Source organism: Nicotiana tabacum, chromosome 15 (genome assembly GCF_000715075.1).
Source record: "Nicotiana tabacum cultivar K326 chromosome 15, ASM71507v2, whole genome shotgun sequence".
Taxonomy (NCBI): domain Eukaryota; kingdom Viridiplantae; phylum Streptophyta; class Magnoliopsida; order Solanales; family Solanaceae; genus Nicotiana; species Nicotiana tabacum.
The window spans coordinates 28,049,198-28,067,796 of NC_134094.1; the positions used below are offsets into that span (position 1 = coordinate 28,049,198).

General features: G+C 40.3%; 1 protein-coding gene across 4 annotated transcripts in view; it reads right to left on the reverse strand.

The window, feature by feature from the left end:
• Positions 1-205: 205 nt before the first annotated feature.
• Positions 206-18,599, reverse strand: part of LOC107785348 (ornithine aminotransferase, mitochondrial-like) — a 28,864-nt gene continuing 10,470 nt past the window's right edge. Inside the window, exons 8-12 of one of the 4 annotated variants that reach the window (XR_012699102.1) lie at positions 18,100-18,180; positions 17,520-17,753; positions 16,471-16,622; positions 13,342-13,409; positions 206-471 (exon numbers count right to left, since the gene is read on the reverse strand). Coding sequence is in view for 3 of the 4 variants with exons in the window: in XM_075230449.1 (XP_075086550.1) it covers positions 16,472-16,622; positions 17,520-17,753; positions 18,100-18,180 (466 nt within the window). In the remaining variant the exon portion in view is untranslated. 4 annotated transcript variants of the gene reach the window in all.

An 18,599-nucleotide genomic window follows, 5' to 3' on the forward strand; every position in this document is an offset into this window, starting at 1 on the left:
TAATTAACCATGGTGCAATAAAGTGAAAGTTGAGCGTCCATTCGTAAAATTAATCCGACACTTTCGAAATAAGTACATAACATGCAGACTTAATATACTTTTGCAGATCTAGATTGTCACGGCCCAAAAAATCTCACCACATGCGTCGTGATAGAACCTAGTCTCTAAGATTAGGTAAGCCGATTTTTATTACATTTTGAAGCCATTTTTTTGAATTAAATAAGTAACCAAAACTAACAGCGGAATAAATATGAATATACAACCTCCCAAGACTGGTAGTACTGAGTCACGAACTCTAACTGAATACATGGAATGATCACGAGGACCGAATATACAATACTGTTGATTAAAAATTAACAGTACAATGAAATGAAAAGACTCCAAGGGACTGCGACGACCAAGCAACTCTACCTTGAATCCTTACGGTCCCGCTTTAACTCTACTCAAGTCTGATATTTTTAATACCTGACTCTGCACAAAAATGTGTAGAAGTGTAGTATGAGTACACCACGGTCGGTACCTAGTAAGTATCAAGACTAACCTCAGTGGAATAGAGACGAGGTACAATCAAGACACTCACTAGTCTAATAGCATGTGCAATATAATATACAAGATAGTAGAAAACAGATAACAATAAGGACATCATAAAACAACCAGTGATATGCACAACAAGACAACAAAATACCATTTAATATCGCTCAACAAATAATAAATACAAGTATACCCAATTAAATCAAATTCTTCAAATAAGTGTCCTTTACATATAATTCTACCAAATAACTCTCTTTGAAATATAATATTCATCAAATAAATATCTTTCAAATATAATTCTTTCATATAGTACTTTCTAAATAAAAATCCTTCCACATAAATATTTTGAATATAATTCTTCAATTAAAAAGTCACCATGTGACACCTCATTTCATAATCATAAAAATACGGGTCTTAGCCTATTTTTCATATCTCCACGGCACTTCGTGCCCATAATTAAATCATCATATTTTTCCAGCACCTCGTGCTCTTATTTCATATCACAACTGCACGGACAATTTACATGCCAATATCCTCAATGTATATAAGATCCACATGATCAAATTATTTCCACTAAAGTGAGTTTAGAATTTTTTAAATCAAGTAAGAAATTAACAAAGAATTGAATTTTTTTTTAAAATTATTTGGGTGAAGAAAATAACATTGCACTTAAATTAAAGCATCAGATAAACTACTGGTTTGGTTGTAAAACTATTTCATTTAAAACATAATAATAATTTCTTTTATTTAAATAAACTCAATCATCGAAAATCAGTAAGAAAACTAGAAATATACTTCTTCAGCGTCCCGTGCTAAAAAGCCAAAGCCAACACAATACAACTAGGAGCACAAAACACATAATAATGAAGTCAACTAGTACATCATGGAAGAAGACAAGAATTTACATATTAAATGAAACAAAATCACCCAACACAAGAACATAAATAAAGAAATATCAATAGGGCACTCCCGAGGTACCGCCTCGTAGTCTCAAATCATCAATAAATTCACAATATCTCATTTTCTTATATCACCGCGGGAGCCTTCATATTTAATTTTTTTTTAAAATTATTTTTCCCAAAATAGCATCCCCCATTTTTAGCCATCCTTATCACACCGCATGACTTCTAGTAGTTCCCCTACTAGCCACGCGTTTCAAGCCACCCTTATCTCACCGCATGCGTATCAATATCACAATATTTCACAAATCGCATCTCAAGTGCCCAAATATTACAGCATAATACAACTTGCACCTCAAGTGCCCAAATATTACAGTATTTCACAGATTGCACATCAAGTGCTCAAATCTTACAACATATCTGTGATGACCCAAAAGGTCATCTTATGTTTTAGAACTCGAATTTGCGCTTTTAAGCCTTAAAATCTCATTTTTACCCTCCTCGATTTGTGTGCGCAGTCCGGGCAAGTTTGCGAAAAGCTTTTATGTTGAAAATTGATGAAAATAAGAATTTATGCCTAAAAAGTTAATTTAACTTCGATCAACATTTTTGATAAACGGGCCCGGATCTGTGTTTTGACGGTCCCGGTGGGTCCATATCGAATTATGGGACCTGGGCGTATGCCCGGAATTGAATTCGGAAGTCCCTAGCTCAAGCTATAAATTTTTGATGAAAATTAAAAGTCTGAAAATTAATTATTTTTAAGAATTGATTGATGTTTGGCATTGTGAGTACCCGGTCTGTATTTTGGTTCCGGAGCTCGGTACAGGTTCATTATGATATTTAAGACTTGTCGTGAAATTTGGTGAAAACCGAGTTGATTCGACGAGATTCAGACGTCCAGTTGAGAAAATAGAAATTTTAAAGTGTTCTTGAGAATTTCATTTGATTTGGTGCTAAATTCGGAGTTCTAGGTATTATTTTGACGATATGATCAAGCGAGAAGGTACGTATCATGTTTTTAGACTTGTGTACATGTTTGGTTTGGAGTCTCGAGGGCTCGGGTGAGTTTCGGATAGACCACGGGATGGTTTGGACTTGGAAAAAATCTGGTTTTCTGGAGATTCTGGTGTCTGGCATATCCTTCTTCGCGTTCGCGAAGGTCCTCTCGCGAACGCGAAGAGTAATCTGGTGAGGCAGAGAATTCTTCTTCGCGAACGCGAAGGCCTGGTCGCGAACGCGAAGTGATGGGGGATTTACCCTTCGCGAACGGGAGTTGCTCATCGCGAACGCGAAGCACTTGGGGACCTGGGGGAGGGTTGGTCGTTCCTTCATCACGAACGCGAGCAAATACCTCGCCAACGCGAAGGCCAGGGGGGAGTAACCATCGCGAACGCGAGCAGTGTCTCGCAAACGCGAAGGCTTGGCAGCCAGTCCTTTCGCAAACGCGACAGTTCTCTCGCGAACGCGATGAACACTGTCACCCAGCACTTAACAGAATCCAAAAATGGGATTTTTGCCAAAAACTCATTTTTCTCAAAAACCAAACGGTGAGGCGATTTTTCAAGAGCCATTTCTTCTCCAAATTGTTGGTAAGTGATTCAAAACTATTTTCTTTCAATTACCCATTACATTTCTTGAATTTTCAACGTAAAATCTAGAGTTTTCATGGTAGAATTAGGGGTTAGGGTAGAAACTAGGGATTTCAAAAATTTGGGGATTTAGACCTCAATTTGAGGTCGGATTCCAAAACCAATTGTATATTCGGGCTCGGGGATGAATGGGTAAATCGATTTTGGTCCGAACATCGGGTTTTGACCAAGCAGGCCCGGGGTCGATTTTTTGACTATTTGGAGGAAAATTTGAGAAATTTAATTTATGCAATATAATTAATTCCTTTAGCAATATTTGATATTATTGAGTCATTTTTGAATAGATACGAGTGGTTTGGAGGTGAATTCCAAAGAAAAAGTTGTGATTGAGAATTAAGTGACTTTCGGAGCGAGGTAAGTGTTGTGTCTAACCCTGACTTGAAGGAATTAGGAACCTTAGATTACTTGCTAAGTGAAATTCATGTGAGGGGCGTATATGTGAGGTGACGAGTACTTATGCGCCGCCAATTTACTTGTTTTCCATGTTTCTAGGTTTTTCTTATATTGTCTCATTCCCATGCCAAATTGTTATGTGTTATACTAGTGTTGCTCAATTTATCGTTCTTATCATGTTTACGGAATTTCTGGTGATAATTGAGTTTTTATTTCAAAGTTGAAATTGATGTTATGGAACCAAATGTTGAAATAAGGTTTTTACTTGTTATTCTATCTCCCTGTTGTTATTTATGCATTGCATTATGGTAAGGGAGAATGTTAATGCACGAAGGGTGATGCCGTGCCATATTGTGAGTGTTAATGCACAAAGGGTGATGCCATGCCATATTGTGAGTGTTAATGCACGAAGGGTGATGTCGTGCCATGATATCAGAGTTAATGCACGAAGGGTGTATGCCGTGCCGTTTCTATTAATTTTATGGTGAGATTGAGAGTAAAAGCACGAAGGGTGATGTCGTGCATTTTTCCTTACTGTATTCACTATTCCTATTGATTCATGCTATATTGACTGCTCCGGTGATCATTCTGTTGTAGTTCTTTATCTTATGTTCCCCTCAGTATGTTCCCCTCCCGACATTTCCTGTTTAGTGCTTCATTTCTGTTATTTGCATATACATTGTTAAATTGCACAGGTTGATTTGTAGGTGCCTTACCTTAGCCTCGTCACTACTTCGTCGAGGTTAGGCTCGACACTTACCAGTACATGGGGTCGGTTGTATTGATACTGCACTCTGCACTTTCTGTGCAGATTTTGATACCGGCTCAGGTTGATCGAGATTTTTCTATTGGTCCGTTGTCCGGAGACTCAAGGTAGATCTGTCGGCGTTCACAGGCCTTGAAGTCCCCGTCTATCTTTTCTGTTCTACTGTTTCTTTCATTCATACAGTTGTATTTCTTCAGACTATTACTTGTAGTAAATTCTAAAATGCTTGTGAACTGTGACTCCAGATCCGGGTGGTAGTAATTAATACAGTTTTATGATATTCCGCACTTATTATATTTCATCTTAGTTAATTATTATTAATTACGGAATGGGAATAAAGAATTGATTTAATGATTCTCTAACGTTGGCTTGCCTAGTAAGTGAAATGTTAGGCGCCATCACGGTCCCGTCGGTGGGAAACTTCGGGTCGTGACAGTTGGTATCAGAGCAGTAGGTTTCCTAGGTCTCACGATTCACGAGCAAGCATAATAGAGTCTGGAGGATCGGTACGGAGACGTCTGTGCTTATCTTCCAGAGGCTATGAAGTGTAGGAACAAGTTTCACTTCTATTCTTCTCTGTCGTGCGATTTTGCTTTCTCAATACTGATTGAACTCTTCTACTCTTATTCTCTCGCAAATGGCGAGAACACGTACCGCTTCCTCAGCTGAGCAGCAACCATAGCCTCCAGTGACAGCTCCTACGCGGGGCAAAGGTCGAGGCCGAGGCCGTGCCAGAGGCCGAGGCAGGGGCAGGGCGCAGCCTAGAGCCCGAGCAGCAGCCCCAGCAGTGGAGCCTCAGATAGAGCTTGACGAGGAGGTTCCAGCCTAGACTGTTCCTGTCGGACCAGCTCAGGTTCCGGAGGGGTTCATTGCTACCCCAGTACTTCAGGACGCTTTGGTCCGTTTTGTGGGCCTTATAGAGCGTGTGGCCCAGACTGGCACATTTCCCATGGCACCAGCAGTCTCTCAGGCTGGAGGAGGAGCCCAGACTCCCATCACTCCCGCTCCGGAGCAGATAGATCCCCAGTATAAGGCTCCAGCAGCTCAGCCAGTCGGATTAGTTCAGCCGGTTATTGCGGCACAGGTCGGAGATGGGCCAACTATGTCTTCTGAGGCTTTATGGAGATTGGACAGGTTTACCAAGCTCTTTCATGTTCACTTCAGTGGTGCTCTTTCAGAGGATCCCTAGGAGTATCTTGACAGATGTCACGAGGTTCTACGAAATATGGGTATAGTAAAGACCAATGGGGTCGATTTTGCTGTATTTCAGATGACTGGTTCCGCCAAGAAATGGTGGAGAGATTACTTGTTGACCAGACCAGTTGGGTCGCCTGCTCTTACTTGGGACCAGTTCTCTCAACTCTTCATAGAGAAGTTTCTGCCTATCACATTGAGAGAGGAGTGTCGCCGTCAGTTTGAGCGTTTCCAACAGGGCAGTATGACTGTTACTCAGTATGAGATCTGTTTTGTTGATTTGGCCCGTCATGCCATTCTTCTGCTTCCTACCGAGAGAGAGAGAGAGAGAGAGAGAGAGAGAGAGAGAGGGTGAGGAGGTTTATTGATGGACTTGCTCAGCCTATCAGATTACAGATGGCTAAGGAGACTGGGAGCGAGATTTCTTTTCAGGCGGTTGCTAATGTCGCCAGACGAGTTGAAATGGTTCTTACTCAGGGAGGTCAGGGGTCTGACAAGAGGCCTCATCGTTCCGGTGAGTTCAGCGGTGACTCATCTAGAGGCAGAAGTACTTTTGGTAGAGGCCATCCTCCCAGGCCGTTTCATTCAGCGCTCCAGGCATCCCACGGTACCTCAGGTGGTCGTGGCCCTCAGATGCATTATTCAGACCAGCTAGCCTACAGTGCACCACCAGCTCCTATTAGTGCACCTCCACTCCAGAGTTATCAGGGTGGTTATTCAAGTCGACAGGGTCAATTTCAGGGTCAGCAGTCACAACAGCCGATGTTATATTATACTTGTGGTGATCCGAGGCACATTGCTAGATTTTGCCCTCGGGCAACGGGCAACTCACAGCATCAGAGTTCTCGTGCCATGGTTCCGGCACCAGTTGCTGCACCACCTTCTCAGCCAGCCAGAGACAGGGGTCAGGCAGCCAGAGGCAAGGGTCAGGCCGTTAGAGGTGGAGACCAGCCAGTTAGAGGCCGTCCCAGGGACGTAGTTCAGGGTGGTAGGCCCAGCCCCGTTGTTATGCTTTCCCAGCCAGGCCTGAGGCTGAGTCATTTGACGTTGTTATCACAGATACTGTTTCAGTTTGCAGTAGAGATACTTTAGTTCTATTTGATCCGGGATCTACTTACTCCTATGTGTCATCCTATTTTGCTTCATATTTGGTTGTGCCCCGTGATTCTTTGAGTGCTCTTGTGTATGTGTCCACACTAGTGGGAGATGCTATTGTTGTAGATCATGTTTATCGTTCATGTGTGGTCACCATTGGGAGTCTTGAGACTCGTGTAGATTTTCTACTTCTCGACATGGTTGATTTTGATGTCATACTGGGTATGGATTGGCTTTCACCTTATCATGCTATATTAGATTGTCACGCCAAGACTGTGACCTTAGCCTTGCAGGGGTTGCCTCGATTAGAGTGGAGAGAGAATCTTGGACATTCTGCCAGTAGGGTCATCTCTTATGTGAAGGCTCGACATATGGTTGAAAAGGGGTGTCTAGCTTATTTGGCTTATGTTCGCGATTCTAGTGCGGAGGTTCCTTCCATGGATTCGGTGCCGGTTGTTCGTGAGTTCCCAGAGGGTTCCTTCCATTGATTTCTGCATTGATTTGGCTCCGGGCACTCAGCCTATTTCCATTCCGCCATATCGCATGGCCCCGCCAGAGTTGAAAGAATTGAAGGAGCAGTTGTAAGATTTGCTTGATAAGGGCTTCATTAGACCTAGTGTCTCGCCCTGGGGTGCACCTGTGTTGTTTGTGAAGAAGAAAGATGGATCGAAGAGGATGTGTATAGATTATCGGCAGTTGAACAAAGTCACTATCAAGAACAAGTATTCATTGCCGATGATTGATGATTTATTTGATCAGCCTCAGGGTGCCAAGGTGTTTTCAAAGATTGATTTGAGATCTGGCTACTATCAGTTGAGGATTAGGGCATCTGATGTTCCTAAGATAGCTTTTCGGACTCGATATGGGCATTATTAGTTTCTTGTGATGTCATTTAGGCTGACAAATGCCCCAGCAGCATTCATGGATTTGATGAACCGAATGTTCAAACCCTACTTGGATTTCTTTGTAGTTGTGTTTATTGATGATATCTTGATCTAATCCCACAGTCGAGAGGAGCATGAGCAGCACCTTCGGATCATTCTTTAGACTCTAAAAGATAGCCAGTTATATGCTAAGTTCTCAAAATGTGAGTTTTGGTTGAATTCAGTTGCTCTATTGGGTCACGTGGTATCAGCAGAGGGTATTCAGGTGGATCCTAAGAAGATTGAGGCAGTTCAGAATTGGCCTAGACCCACATCAGCTACAGAGATCCGTAGTTTCCTGGGTTTGGCGGGCTATTACCATCGATTTGTGGAGGTGTTTTCATCCAAATCAGCCTCGTTGACCAAATTGACCCAGAAGGGTGCCCCGTTCAGGTGGTCAGACTAGTGTGAAGTAAGCTTTCAGAAGCTCAAGACTGCTTTGACCACGACACGGGTATTGGTATTACCCACAGGTTCAGGATTTTATACGGTATATTGTGACGCATCTAGTATTGGTCTGGGTGCGGTATTGATGCAGGGTGGCAAGGTTATTCCATATGCTTCGCGGAAGCTGAAGGTTCACGAGAAGAATTATCCTGTTCATGATCTAGAGCTGGCAGTCATTGTTCACGCGCTGAAGATTTGGAGGCACTATCTTTACGGCGTGCATGTGAGGTATTCACTGATCATCGGAGCTTGCAGTATTTGTTCAAGCAGAAGGAACTCAATTTGAGGCAGATGAGGTGGATGGAGCTATTGAAAGACTATGATATCACTATATTGTATCATCCCGGGAAGGCCAATGTGGTGGCCGATGCTTTGAGTAGAAAGTCAGTCAGTATGGGTAGCCTTGCATATATTTCAGTTGGTGAGAGACCGCTTGCATTGGATGTTCAGGCCTTGGCCAACCAGTTCGTGAGGTTAGATATTTCTGAGCCCAACCGTGTTCTAGCTTGTACAGTTGCTCGGTCTTCTTTGTTTGAGCGCATCAGAGATCGGTAGGATGATGATCCTCATTTACTTGTCCTTAGAGACACAGTGCAGCACGGTAGTGCCAAGCAGGTTATTGTTGGAGATGACGGAGTTTTGAGGATGCAGGGTCGTATTTGTGTGCCTAACGTGGATGGACTTCGTGAATTAATTCTTGAAGAAGCACACAATTCCAGGTATTCTATTCATCCAGGTACCGCCAAAATGTATCAAGATTTGCGGCAACATTATTAGTGGAGGAGAATGAAAAAGGACATAGTTGCCTATGTAGCTTGGTGCCTAAATTGCCAGCAGGTAAAGTGTGAGCATCAGAGACCTGGTGGTTTACTTCAGAGGTTAGATATTCCTGAGTGGAAATGGGAGCGTATCACCATGGATTTTGTTATTGGACTCCCACGGACTCAGAGGAAGTTCGATGCAGTTTGGGTTATTGTGGACAGGCTGACTAAGTCAGCGCATTTTATTCATGTGGCAGTTACCTATTCCTCGGAGTGGTTGGCAGAGATTTACATTCATGAGATTGTCCGTCTTCACGGTATGCCCGTGTCTATCATTTCTCACCGAGGTACGCAATTTACCACACACTTTTGGAGGGCAGTACAGCGTGAGTTAGGTACGCGGGTTGAGTTGAGCACAACATTCCATCCTCAGACGGACGGACAGTTCGAGCGTACTATTCAGATCTTAGAGGATATGCTTCGCGCCTGTGTTATTGACTTTGGAGGTTCTTGGGATCAGTTCTTGCCCCTTGCAGAGTCCGCTTACAACAACAGCTACCAGTCGAGAATTCAGATGACTCCCTATGAGGCATTATATGGTAGGCGGGGTCGGTCGCCAGTTGGGTGGTTCGAGCCGGGAGAGGCTCGGTTGTTGGGCACAGACTTAGTACAGGATGCCTTGGATAAGGTCAAGATTATTCAGGATCGACTTCGCACACCTCAGTCCAGGCAGAAGAGTTATGCCGATCGTAGAGTTCGTGATGTTGCATTTATGGTCGGAGAGAGAGAGTGTTACTTCAGGTATCACCCATGAAGGGTGTAATGAGGTTCGGAAAGAAGGGCAAGTTGAGCCCTAGGTATATCGGACCTTTTGAGATTCTGGAGAGAGTGGGAGAGGTATATCGGACCTTCGAAAGTATCACGGTGATCCATCCCATGTATTAGATTTCAGCTCTGTCCAATTGGACAAGGATTTGACTTACGAGGAGGAGCCGGTGGCAATTCTAGCCCGGCAAGTTCGCTAGTTGAGATCAAAGAGTTACCCTTCAGTTCGAGTGTAGTGGAGCGGTCAACCTATTGAGGCAGATACTTGGGAGTCCGAGTCCGATATGCGGAGTAGATATCCTCACCTTTTCACCATCCCAGATACTTTTCTATGTCCGTTCGAGGATGAACGGTTGTTTTAGAGGTGGAGAATGTGATGACCCAAAAGGTCATCTTATGTTTAGAACTCGAATCTGCGCTCTTAAACCTTAAAAGTCTCATTTTTACCCTCCTCAATTTGCGTGCGCATCCGGGCTGGTTTTCGAAAAGTTTTTATGTTGAAAATTGATAAAAATAAGAATTTATGCCTAAAAAGTTGATTTTAGTTGACTTTGGTCAATATTTTTGATAAACGGTCCCATCCGTGTTTTGACGGTCCCGGTGGGTCCGTATCGAATTATGAAACCTGGGCGTATGCCGGGAATCGAATTCGGAGGTCCCTAGCACAAGCTATGAATTTTTGATGAAAATTAAAGTCTGAAAATTAATTGTTTTTAAGAATTGAATGATGTTTGGCATTGTGAGTACCGGGTCCGTATTTTGGTTCCGGAGCCCGGTACAGGTTCATTATAATATTTAAGACTTGTCTGTGAAATTTGGTGAGAAACGGAGTTGATTCGACGTGATTCGGACGTCCAGTTGAGAAAATAGAAATTTTAAAGTGTTCTTGAGAATTTCATTTGATTTGGTGCTAAATTCGGAGTTTTAGGTGTTATTTTAGCGATTTGATCGCGCGAGAACGTCCGTATGATGTTTTTAGACTTGTGTGCATGTTTGGTTTGGAGCCCCGAGGGCTCGGGTGAGTTTCGGATAGGCCATGGGATGTTTTGAACTTGGGAAAAATCTGATTTTCTGCAGATTCAGGTGTCTGGCATATCCTTATTCGCGTTCGCGAAGGTTCTCTCGCGAACGCGAAGAGTAATCTGGTGAGGCTGAGAATTCTTCATCGCAAACGCGAAGTGATGGGGGATTTACCCTTCGCGAACGCGAGTTGCTCATCGCGAACGCGAAGCACTTGGGGACCTGGGGGAGGGTTGGTCGTTCCTTCATCGCGAACGCGAGCAAATACCTCGCCAACGCGAAGGCCAGGGGGGAGTAACCATCGCGAACGCGAGCAGTGTCTCGCAAACGCGAAGGCTTGGCAGCCAGTCCTTTCGCGAACGCGACAGTGCTCTCGCGAACGCGATGAACACTGTCGCCCAGCACTTAACAGAATCCAAAAACGGAATTTTTGTCAAAAACTCATTTTTCTCAAAAACCAAACGGTGAGAGGCGATTTTTCAAGATCCATTTCTTCCCCAAATTGTTGGTAAGTGATTCAAAACTATTTTCTTTCAATTACCCATTACATTTCTTGAATTTTCAACGTAAAATCTAGAGTTTTCATGGTAGAATTAGGGGTTAGGGTAGAAACTAGGGATTTCAAAAATTTGGGGATTTAGATTTGAGGTCGTATTCTAAAACCAATTGTATATTCGGACTCGGGGATGAATGGGTAAATCGATTTTGGTCCGAACCTCGGGTTTTGACCAAGCAGGCCCGTGGTCGATTTTTTGACTTTTTGGAGGAAAATTTGAGAAATTTAATTTATGCAATATAATTGATTCCTTTAGCAATATTTGATATTATTGAGTCATTTTTGAATAGATACGAGTGGTTTGGAGGTGAATTCCAAAGAAAAAATTGTGATTGAGAATTAAGTGACTTTCGGAGCGAGGTAAGTGTTGTGTCTAACCCTGACTTGAGGAAATTAGGAACCTTAGATTACTTGCTAAGTGAAATTCATATGCACGGCGTATATGTGAGGTGACGAGTACTTATGCGCCGCCAATTTACTTGTTTTCCATGTTTCTAGGTTTTTCTTATATTGTCTCATTCCCATGCCAAATTGTTATGTGTTATACTAGTGTTGCTCAATTTATCGTTCTTATCATGTTTACGGAATTTCTGGTGATAATTGAGTTTTTATTTCAAAGTTGAAATTGATGTTATGGAACCAAATGTTGAAGTAAGGTTTTTACTTGTTATTCTATCTCCCTGTTGTTATTTATGCATTGCATTATGGTAAGAGAGAGTGTTAATGCACGAAGGGTGATGTCGTGCCATATTGTGAGTGTTAATGCACGAACGGTGATGCCGTGCCATATTGTGAGTGTTAATGCACGAAGGGTGATGCCGTGCCATGATATGAGAGTTAATGCACGAAGGGTGATGTCGTGCCATGATATGAGAGTTAATGCACAAAGGGTGATGCCTTGCCGTTTCTATTAATTTTATGGTGAGATTGAGAGTAAAAGCACGAAGGGTGATGCCGTGCATTTTTTCTTACTGTATTCACTATTCCTGTTGATTCATGGTATATTGACTGCTCCGGTGATCATTCTATTGTAGTTCTTTATCTTATGTTCCCCTCAGTATGTTTCCCTCTCGACATTTCCTGTTTAGTGCTTCATTTCTGTTATTTGCATATATACTGTTAAATTGTACAGGTTGATTTGTAGGTGCCTTGCCTTAGCCTCGTCACTACTTCGTCGAGGTTAGGCTCGACACTTACCAGTACATGGGGTCGGTTGTACTGATACTGCACTCTGCACTTTCTGTGCAGATTTTGATACCGGGTCGGGTTGATCGAGATTTTGCTATTGGTCCGCTGTCCGGAGACTCAAGGTAGATCTATCGGCGTTCACATGCCTTGAAGTCCCAGTCTATCTTTTCTGTTCCACTGTTTCTTTCATTTATACAGTTGTATTTCTTCAGACTATTACTTGTAGTAAATTCTAGAATGCTTGTGAATTGTGACTCCAGATCCGGGTGATAGTAATTAATACAGTTTTATGATATTCCGCACTTATTATATTTCATCTTAGTTAATTACGGAATGGGAATAAAGAATTGATTTAATGATTCTCTAATGTTGGCTTGCCTAACAAGTGAAATGTTAGGCGCCATCACGGTCCCGTCGGTGGAAAATTTCGGGTCGTGACAAAATCACAAATTGCACATCAGGTGCTCAAATCTTATAACATATCACAAATTGCACATCAAGTGCTCAAATCTTACAACATATCACAAATTGCACATCAAGTGCACAACTATTACGTGCCACAGAAATCAACAATAGATTAATTTCCACAATAAGGAGCTCATGGCTCGACCATAATGTGCACAACTCCCAAAAACAATCAATAAAGATAGAAATTATTCTACATAAAGCAAAGTCTTCATTAAATTCAAATTTTCAATAATTATATAAACACCTCTTCTTAAGCTCATTTAATTAATTATTTGCAGAGGAAAAATCCATAATGAAATTAAATTCCAATAATTATCAAACCAACAAATTCACGAAATTACATAAATAATCAAGTAACAATCACATCAAATTGTCATATAACAACATATTCAACAACAAGAAGAAGGATTTAGGCACGACAAATAGATGATTAAATATATACCAACAATTATCCAATTTACCACACAATATGCTCAAGACTTTAACTCAATATAATTTACACATATAAGCCCGAGTACGTACTCGTCACCTCGCGTACACGGCTTTTTACATTTCACAAATGGCACATAAGACTCGATGCCTAAGGGATAATTCCCCCACTCGAGGTTAAGCAAGACACTTACCTTTTTGAAATTAGGCCGATATTCCAAAATCGCCTTCTTGCTCGAATTGACCTCCGGAACGCTCAAATCTATCCAAATTAATTGCATAACTTCATCAAAATTCGTCGAAAAAAATTTTGGATAATAATATGTCGACTTAAAAATTTATTCCAAAAAGTCAACAAAAGTCAACGAGGGGCTCGCCCCTCGGAACCCGACATAATCTTCATGAAATCCGAACACCCATTCCGATACGAGTTCAATCATAACAATTTTATCAAATTCCGATAACAACTCGACCTCCAAATCTTAAATTTTTATTTTTGAAAGATTTTGTAAAAATCTTGATTTCTTCTATTTAAATCCGAAATAAATGATGAATATAACCATAGAACCATGAAATATAATCACTTTAGGATATAGAAGACTTACCCCAATCCATATGGTGAAAATCGCCTCAAAAATCGCTTCAATCCGAGCTCCATAGCTCCAAATATGTTAAAAATGGCTGAAACCTCAAAATATAGCTATTGTCCAGGTATTTACTCTTCGCGATCGCGGAAAATACTTCGCGATCGCGAAACACAAAATTTTTCAGCTCCAAAATTGCTCTTCGTGATCGCGTAAAACCATTCGCGATCGCGAAGAACAAACTCCCCAACTCTTCCAGACAGCCTCTAGTATAATGGTCATAACTTTTTGTACAAAATTCCAAATTATGAATGGTTTAACTTTCTGAAAACTAGATTCCAAGGGCTATAGCTTTCATTTGTTGCCCATCTCCCAATTCCTTATATATTTCGAGATATAAGCTTCCAAAGTCATCCCTATGCAACAGAGATTTCCAAACTCTTCACGGACAGCCTATAGTATATCTACCATAACCTTTTGTACACAACTCTAAATGACAAATGGTTTAGCTTTCTGAAAACTAGACACAAAGGGCTACAACTTTCGTTTTTGGATCATCTCCAAATTTCTTATAGATTACGAGGTATAAGCTTCCAAAGTCGGATCAGTGCATCAGAAAATTTCCTCTACGCGATCGCGAAAGGCCTTCCGCGATCGCGATTCACTGGCCATTTTCCCCCATTTTGTGCTTCGCGATCGCGGCCAATTCCACGCGATCGCATAGTACACTGTTGTAGCCAAAAACCAGCAGCTATAAATGACCTAGAAATGGTCCAAAACCATCCCGTAACTCACTTTAACTCCTCGGGACCCCGTCCAATCACACCATCCAGTTCCATAATATAACACGGACCTGCTCGAGGCCTCAAATCACATAGAACAACATCAAAACGACGAATCAAATCTCAAATCAAAATCTATGAACTTTGAACTTTCAAATTCTATGTCTTGTGCCGAAACACATCATATCAATCCGGAATGACTTGAAATTTTGCACACAAGTCATAATTGACATAACGAAGCTATTCAAATTTCCAGAATCTTCCGACCCCGATATCAAAAAGTCGACCCCCTGGTCAAACTTTCCAAAAATTCGACTTTCGTCATTTCAAGCTTAATTCCACTATGGACCTCCAAATAATTTTTCGGACACGCTCCTAAGTCCAAAATACCCAACGGAGCTAACGGAACCGACGGAACTCCATTCCGGAATCGTCTTCACACATTCCCGACTATGGTCAAAATCCTAAGACTTAAGCTTCCGTTTTAGGGACCGAGTGTCCCAAATCACCCCGAATCATCCAGTAACTGAATTCAACCACGCACGCAAGTCAAAATCTAATACGAAGCTGCTCAAGACCTTAAGTCGTTGAACGGGGCGTTAATTCTTAAAACGGCAAGTCGGGTCGTTACATAGATAAAGACCATCAAAAAATTGCTCAAATAGCGAGCTCTTCAAATAATCCAAGCATTAAATGCATTTAGCGAGCTCTTCAAATAATCCAAGCATTAAATATGCATTGTACCTCATTCTATAATGGGAAAAGGGCCAAATATACCCCTCTACTTTCATATATTGTCTATATTTAACCTCTGTTATACTATCGGGCCAAATTTACCCCTAGTGTTATACTATCAGGCCAAATTTACCCCTACAATTGGCAAACTTTTAAAAATACCCCTTGATCTGTTAAGTAATCCAAAATCTCCCAAATTTCTTTTATTTAAATCACTTGTTGTTCTTCTTAGTCCACTATTTTTGAAATAATTGGCATTTACCTGCTTTCTGAATTAGGAAAAAAAATAAATTAAATAATACAACCGAATAAATAAAGTATAGTAAATTGAAAAATCTAAATTATGTAACTTTTCTAAATTTTAAAAGTATTTACAACATCATAATTTTAATGAATTCGCTGCACCAAATGTATGGAGACTTTGCGAGTATTAGTAATTGAAGTTGAAGTTTCTCGGAGACTTTACATTGTCTAATTCAACTTTGCTTTAATTAAATGCTTACACATTTTGCACTCTTAAGTTAGTCGATCGAACTCTATACTAACCAGACAATGACAAAATATATTTGAATATACATGTACATACATGATGATCAGCTGCATATAATATATAATAAATAGACCCATTAAATTCTACGGTGTGTATATGATTGAAAAATAAATAAAATTTTAAACTAATTTTATTTATTACAAAAAGAGAAATGGGTGCATTGGTAATAAAAAAATCATGAATAATTTGTATAGTCTAGTAACTTTAGCATTCACATCAATAGTAATTTTTTAAATTAAAATAGTGGACCAAGAAGAACAACAAGTGATTTAAATAAAATGAATTTGGGAGATTTTGGATGACTTAACAGATCAAGGGGTATTTTTAAAAGTTTGCTAATTGTAGGGGTAAATTTGGCCCGATAGTATAACGGATGTTAACTGTAGACAATATATGAAAGAACAAGGGTATATTTGACCATTTTCCTTCTGTAATCCCATTATGAAACAATCAACAAGACAAGCAATGTGGATATAATGGTTTATGCATTAGAATTAAGATAATGGTTTTAACGGGCACCAAATAGTTGATCGTCCATAAATTCAGACATCTGGGGTACTACAGTGATGATACTTTTTATGGGAAAGCATATTGATTGATATGAACTGTATAGTGTAGAACAAGAAGACGGGGACTACTGCTATCTATGGAAACTACCTCTACTTTCAATACCTTATGAAGAGCCATATAAGTTGCGGCCACAGCGGTCACAGACACTAGAGGTAGCATGGGAAACTGTTGCTGGCTTCTCTTTCTGCATCTTCAGTAGATCAACTTCAAAAACATCATGCAGGGCCTTAGAGCCTTCTTGGAGCTCCTCCAAACTGTGAATACAACAATAAGACATTGAGTGACATATATATATATATATATATATATATATATATATATATATATATATATATATCGGGTTGTAGGAATATTACTTTATAATATGCTTAGCCCTCTTACATTACATACATAAGACTCCAACTCCGACATTATTGAGCAATCAGAAACATAACTTGACAATGAGAAAATATTCGCATTCCTTAATTTCAAGTACAATGCTGAATTATGTTATGGGCTGAAAGTTAATTATTTGATTTCATTTCAAAAAGGTAATAATTTTACTGTACTTTCAATTGAAAAGCAGCAAAATAATCATTATCCTGGAAAAGAAGGAAAAAAGAGAGGTAAACTAACATCTCCTATGATACAAGTACAGTAAGGCAAAGTCTAATCTCCTATGATATATTTCAGTTTTCGAAGGCTATGAATTTTCATTTTTGGAAAGCCAATAGCACAATGTTCTACAAACACATGGATATACTGCAAGGACATTAGTTAGAGTTAGGAACTAATTCAATATAATGTAGCAAGCGGCAACTCAGCGGAATTGAGGAAGAGATTTCCACCTTCTCCTCAAAAGAATACACGTAAAAATTTCTTTTAATAAGTAGCAAAAAGGAATGGTTAGGGACACTATAGAAGATGAGTTGAAGTGGGAATATTGGAGGTGAACAAAACTTGTCTACATGTTATAACAGGAAACATTCTCCTACAGAAAAAAAAAAAAAAAAAGAAAAAAGAGAAAAAGGAAAGATAGAGGATTATACTGCTGATAATTCTTTTTTTTGGATTGTTTATACTGCTTTATCACAAGAAATGGTACTCATATCTCCAAAAAAGAAAAAGAGAAGGGGGGGCAGAAACTATAAAATTCTGAAAAAAGGGCATACCTCATCGACAGTGGGGGCGTCAAGCGTATTATAGAATCATGAGTTGGCTTAGCAAGAATTCCTCTCTCCTTCAGTTTCATACATATGTCATAAGCTGTCACAGGTAATAAGGACTTGCTATTAAGCTCCACAGCATTGAATAGGCCTTTCCCTCGAACTTCTTTTATGAAATTAGGAAACTGCTCTTGAACCTTCATCAGCTGATGTCTAAGTTGCTCTCCCATCTGAGCAGATCTATTATCAAAGAAACCATTAGTACAGATTGTGATTTTCAAAAGTTGCTGATTACCAAAAAAATATGAATGCAGGATCTATCAGGTGATTTATACAAAAAAGATTTACGACATGACCACAAAACTTCTATCACGTAGCCAGTGTAATTCATCTGTTTTCCTGCCCAATTATGAGCAGAGGAATTACTCCCTACATGAAGAGCATTTCATGCTAAACATCGTAAGTTTGACATTATTTCTGAAACATTCCCTACCCCTCTCCCACAACACCCGACCCTTGGGCCAGAGGCAGATGGAGCCACTATATATGCAACAAAACATCTGGTGTGAGGGAAGGAATTTGATACCTCTCTGCAAGTCCTTCTTCTCTTATTACGTCTAAAGATGCAATTGCAACTGCACTAGCCAAAGGATTCCCCCCAAAGGTGCTGATGTGATTGAAAAAGAAAAAAAGGCATGTATCATTATACAGAAACAAATTTAATGGAAAGAAATAGAAAGCATACACATAGTCATGACTGTAGTGATCTATGGTAGTGGTATATAGCAAGGTCAAAACCAGCTATAAGCCCAATTCAAGTCCATTTAAAATCGTAAGGGTAAACCTCACACAGAGCAGGATTTAAAATTTAATAACTTTTTCTTCAAATACATTTACTGAAACAGAAGAACCGGAACACAACATGGTTTTAATTTAAAGCAACAATTTCCACCTTAAAATCATAGCCATTGGAAGATTAAAGCCGGTCGTCCACACTGCAGGACGGTGGTTTGACTAGCAACGATTACTAGTATAACTATATAGGGAAGAAACTGAACCTCAATGCTGACAAGAATTGGATATAAA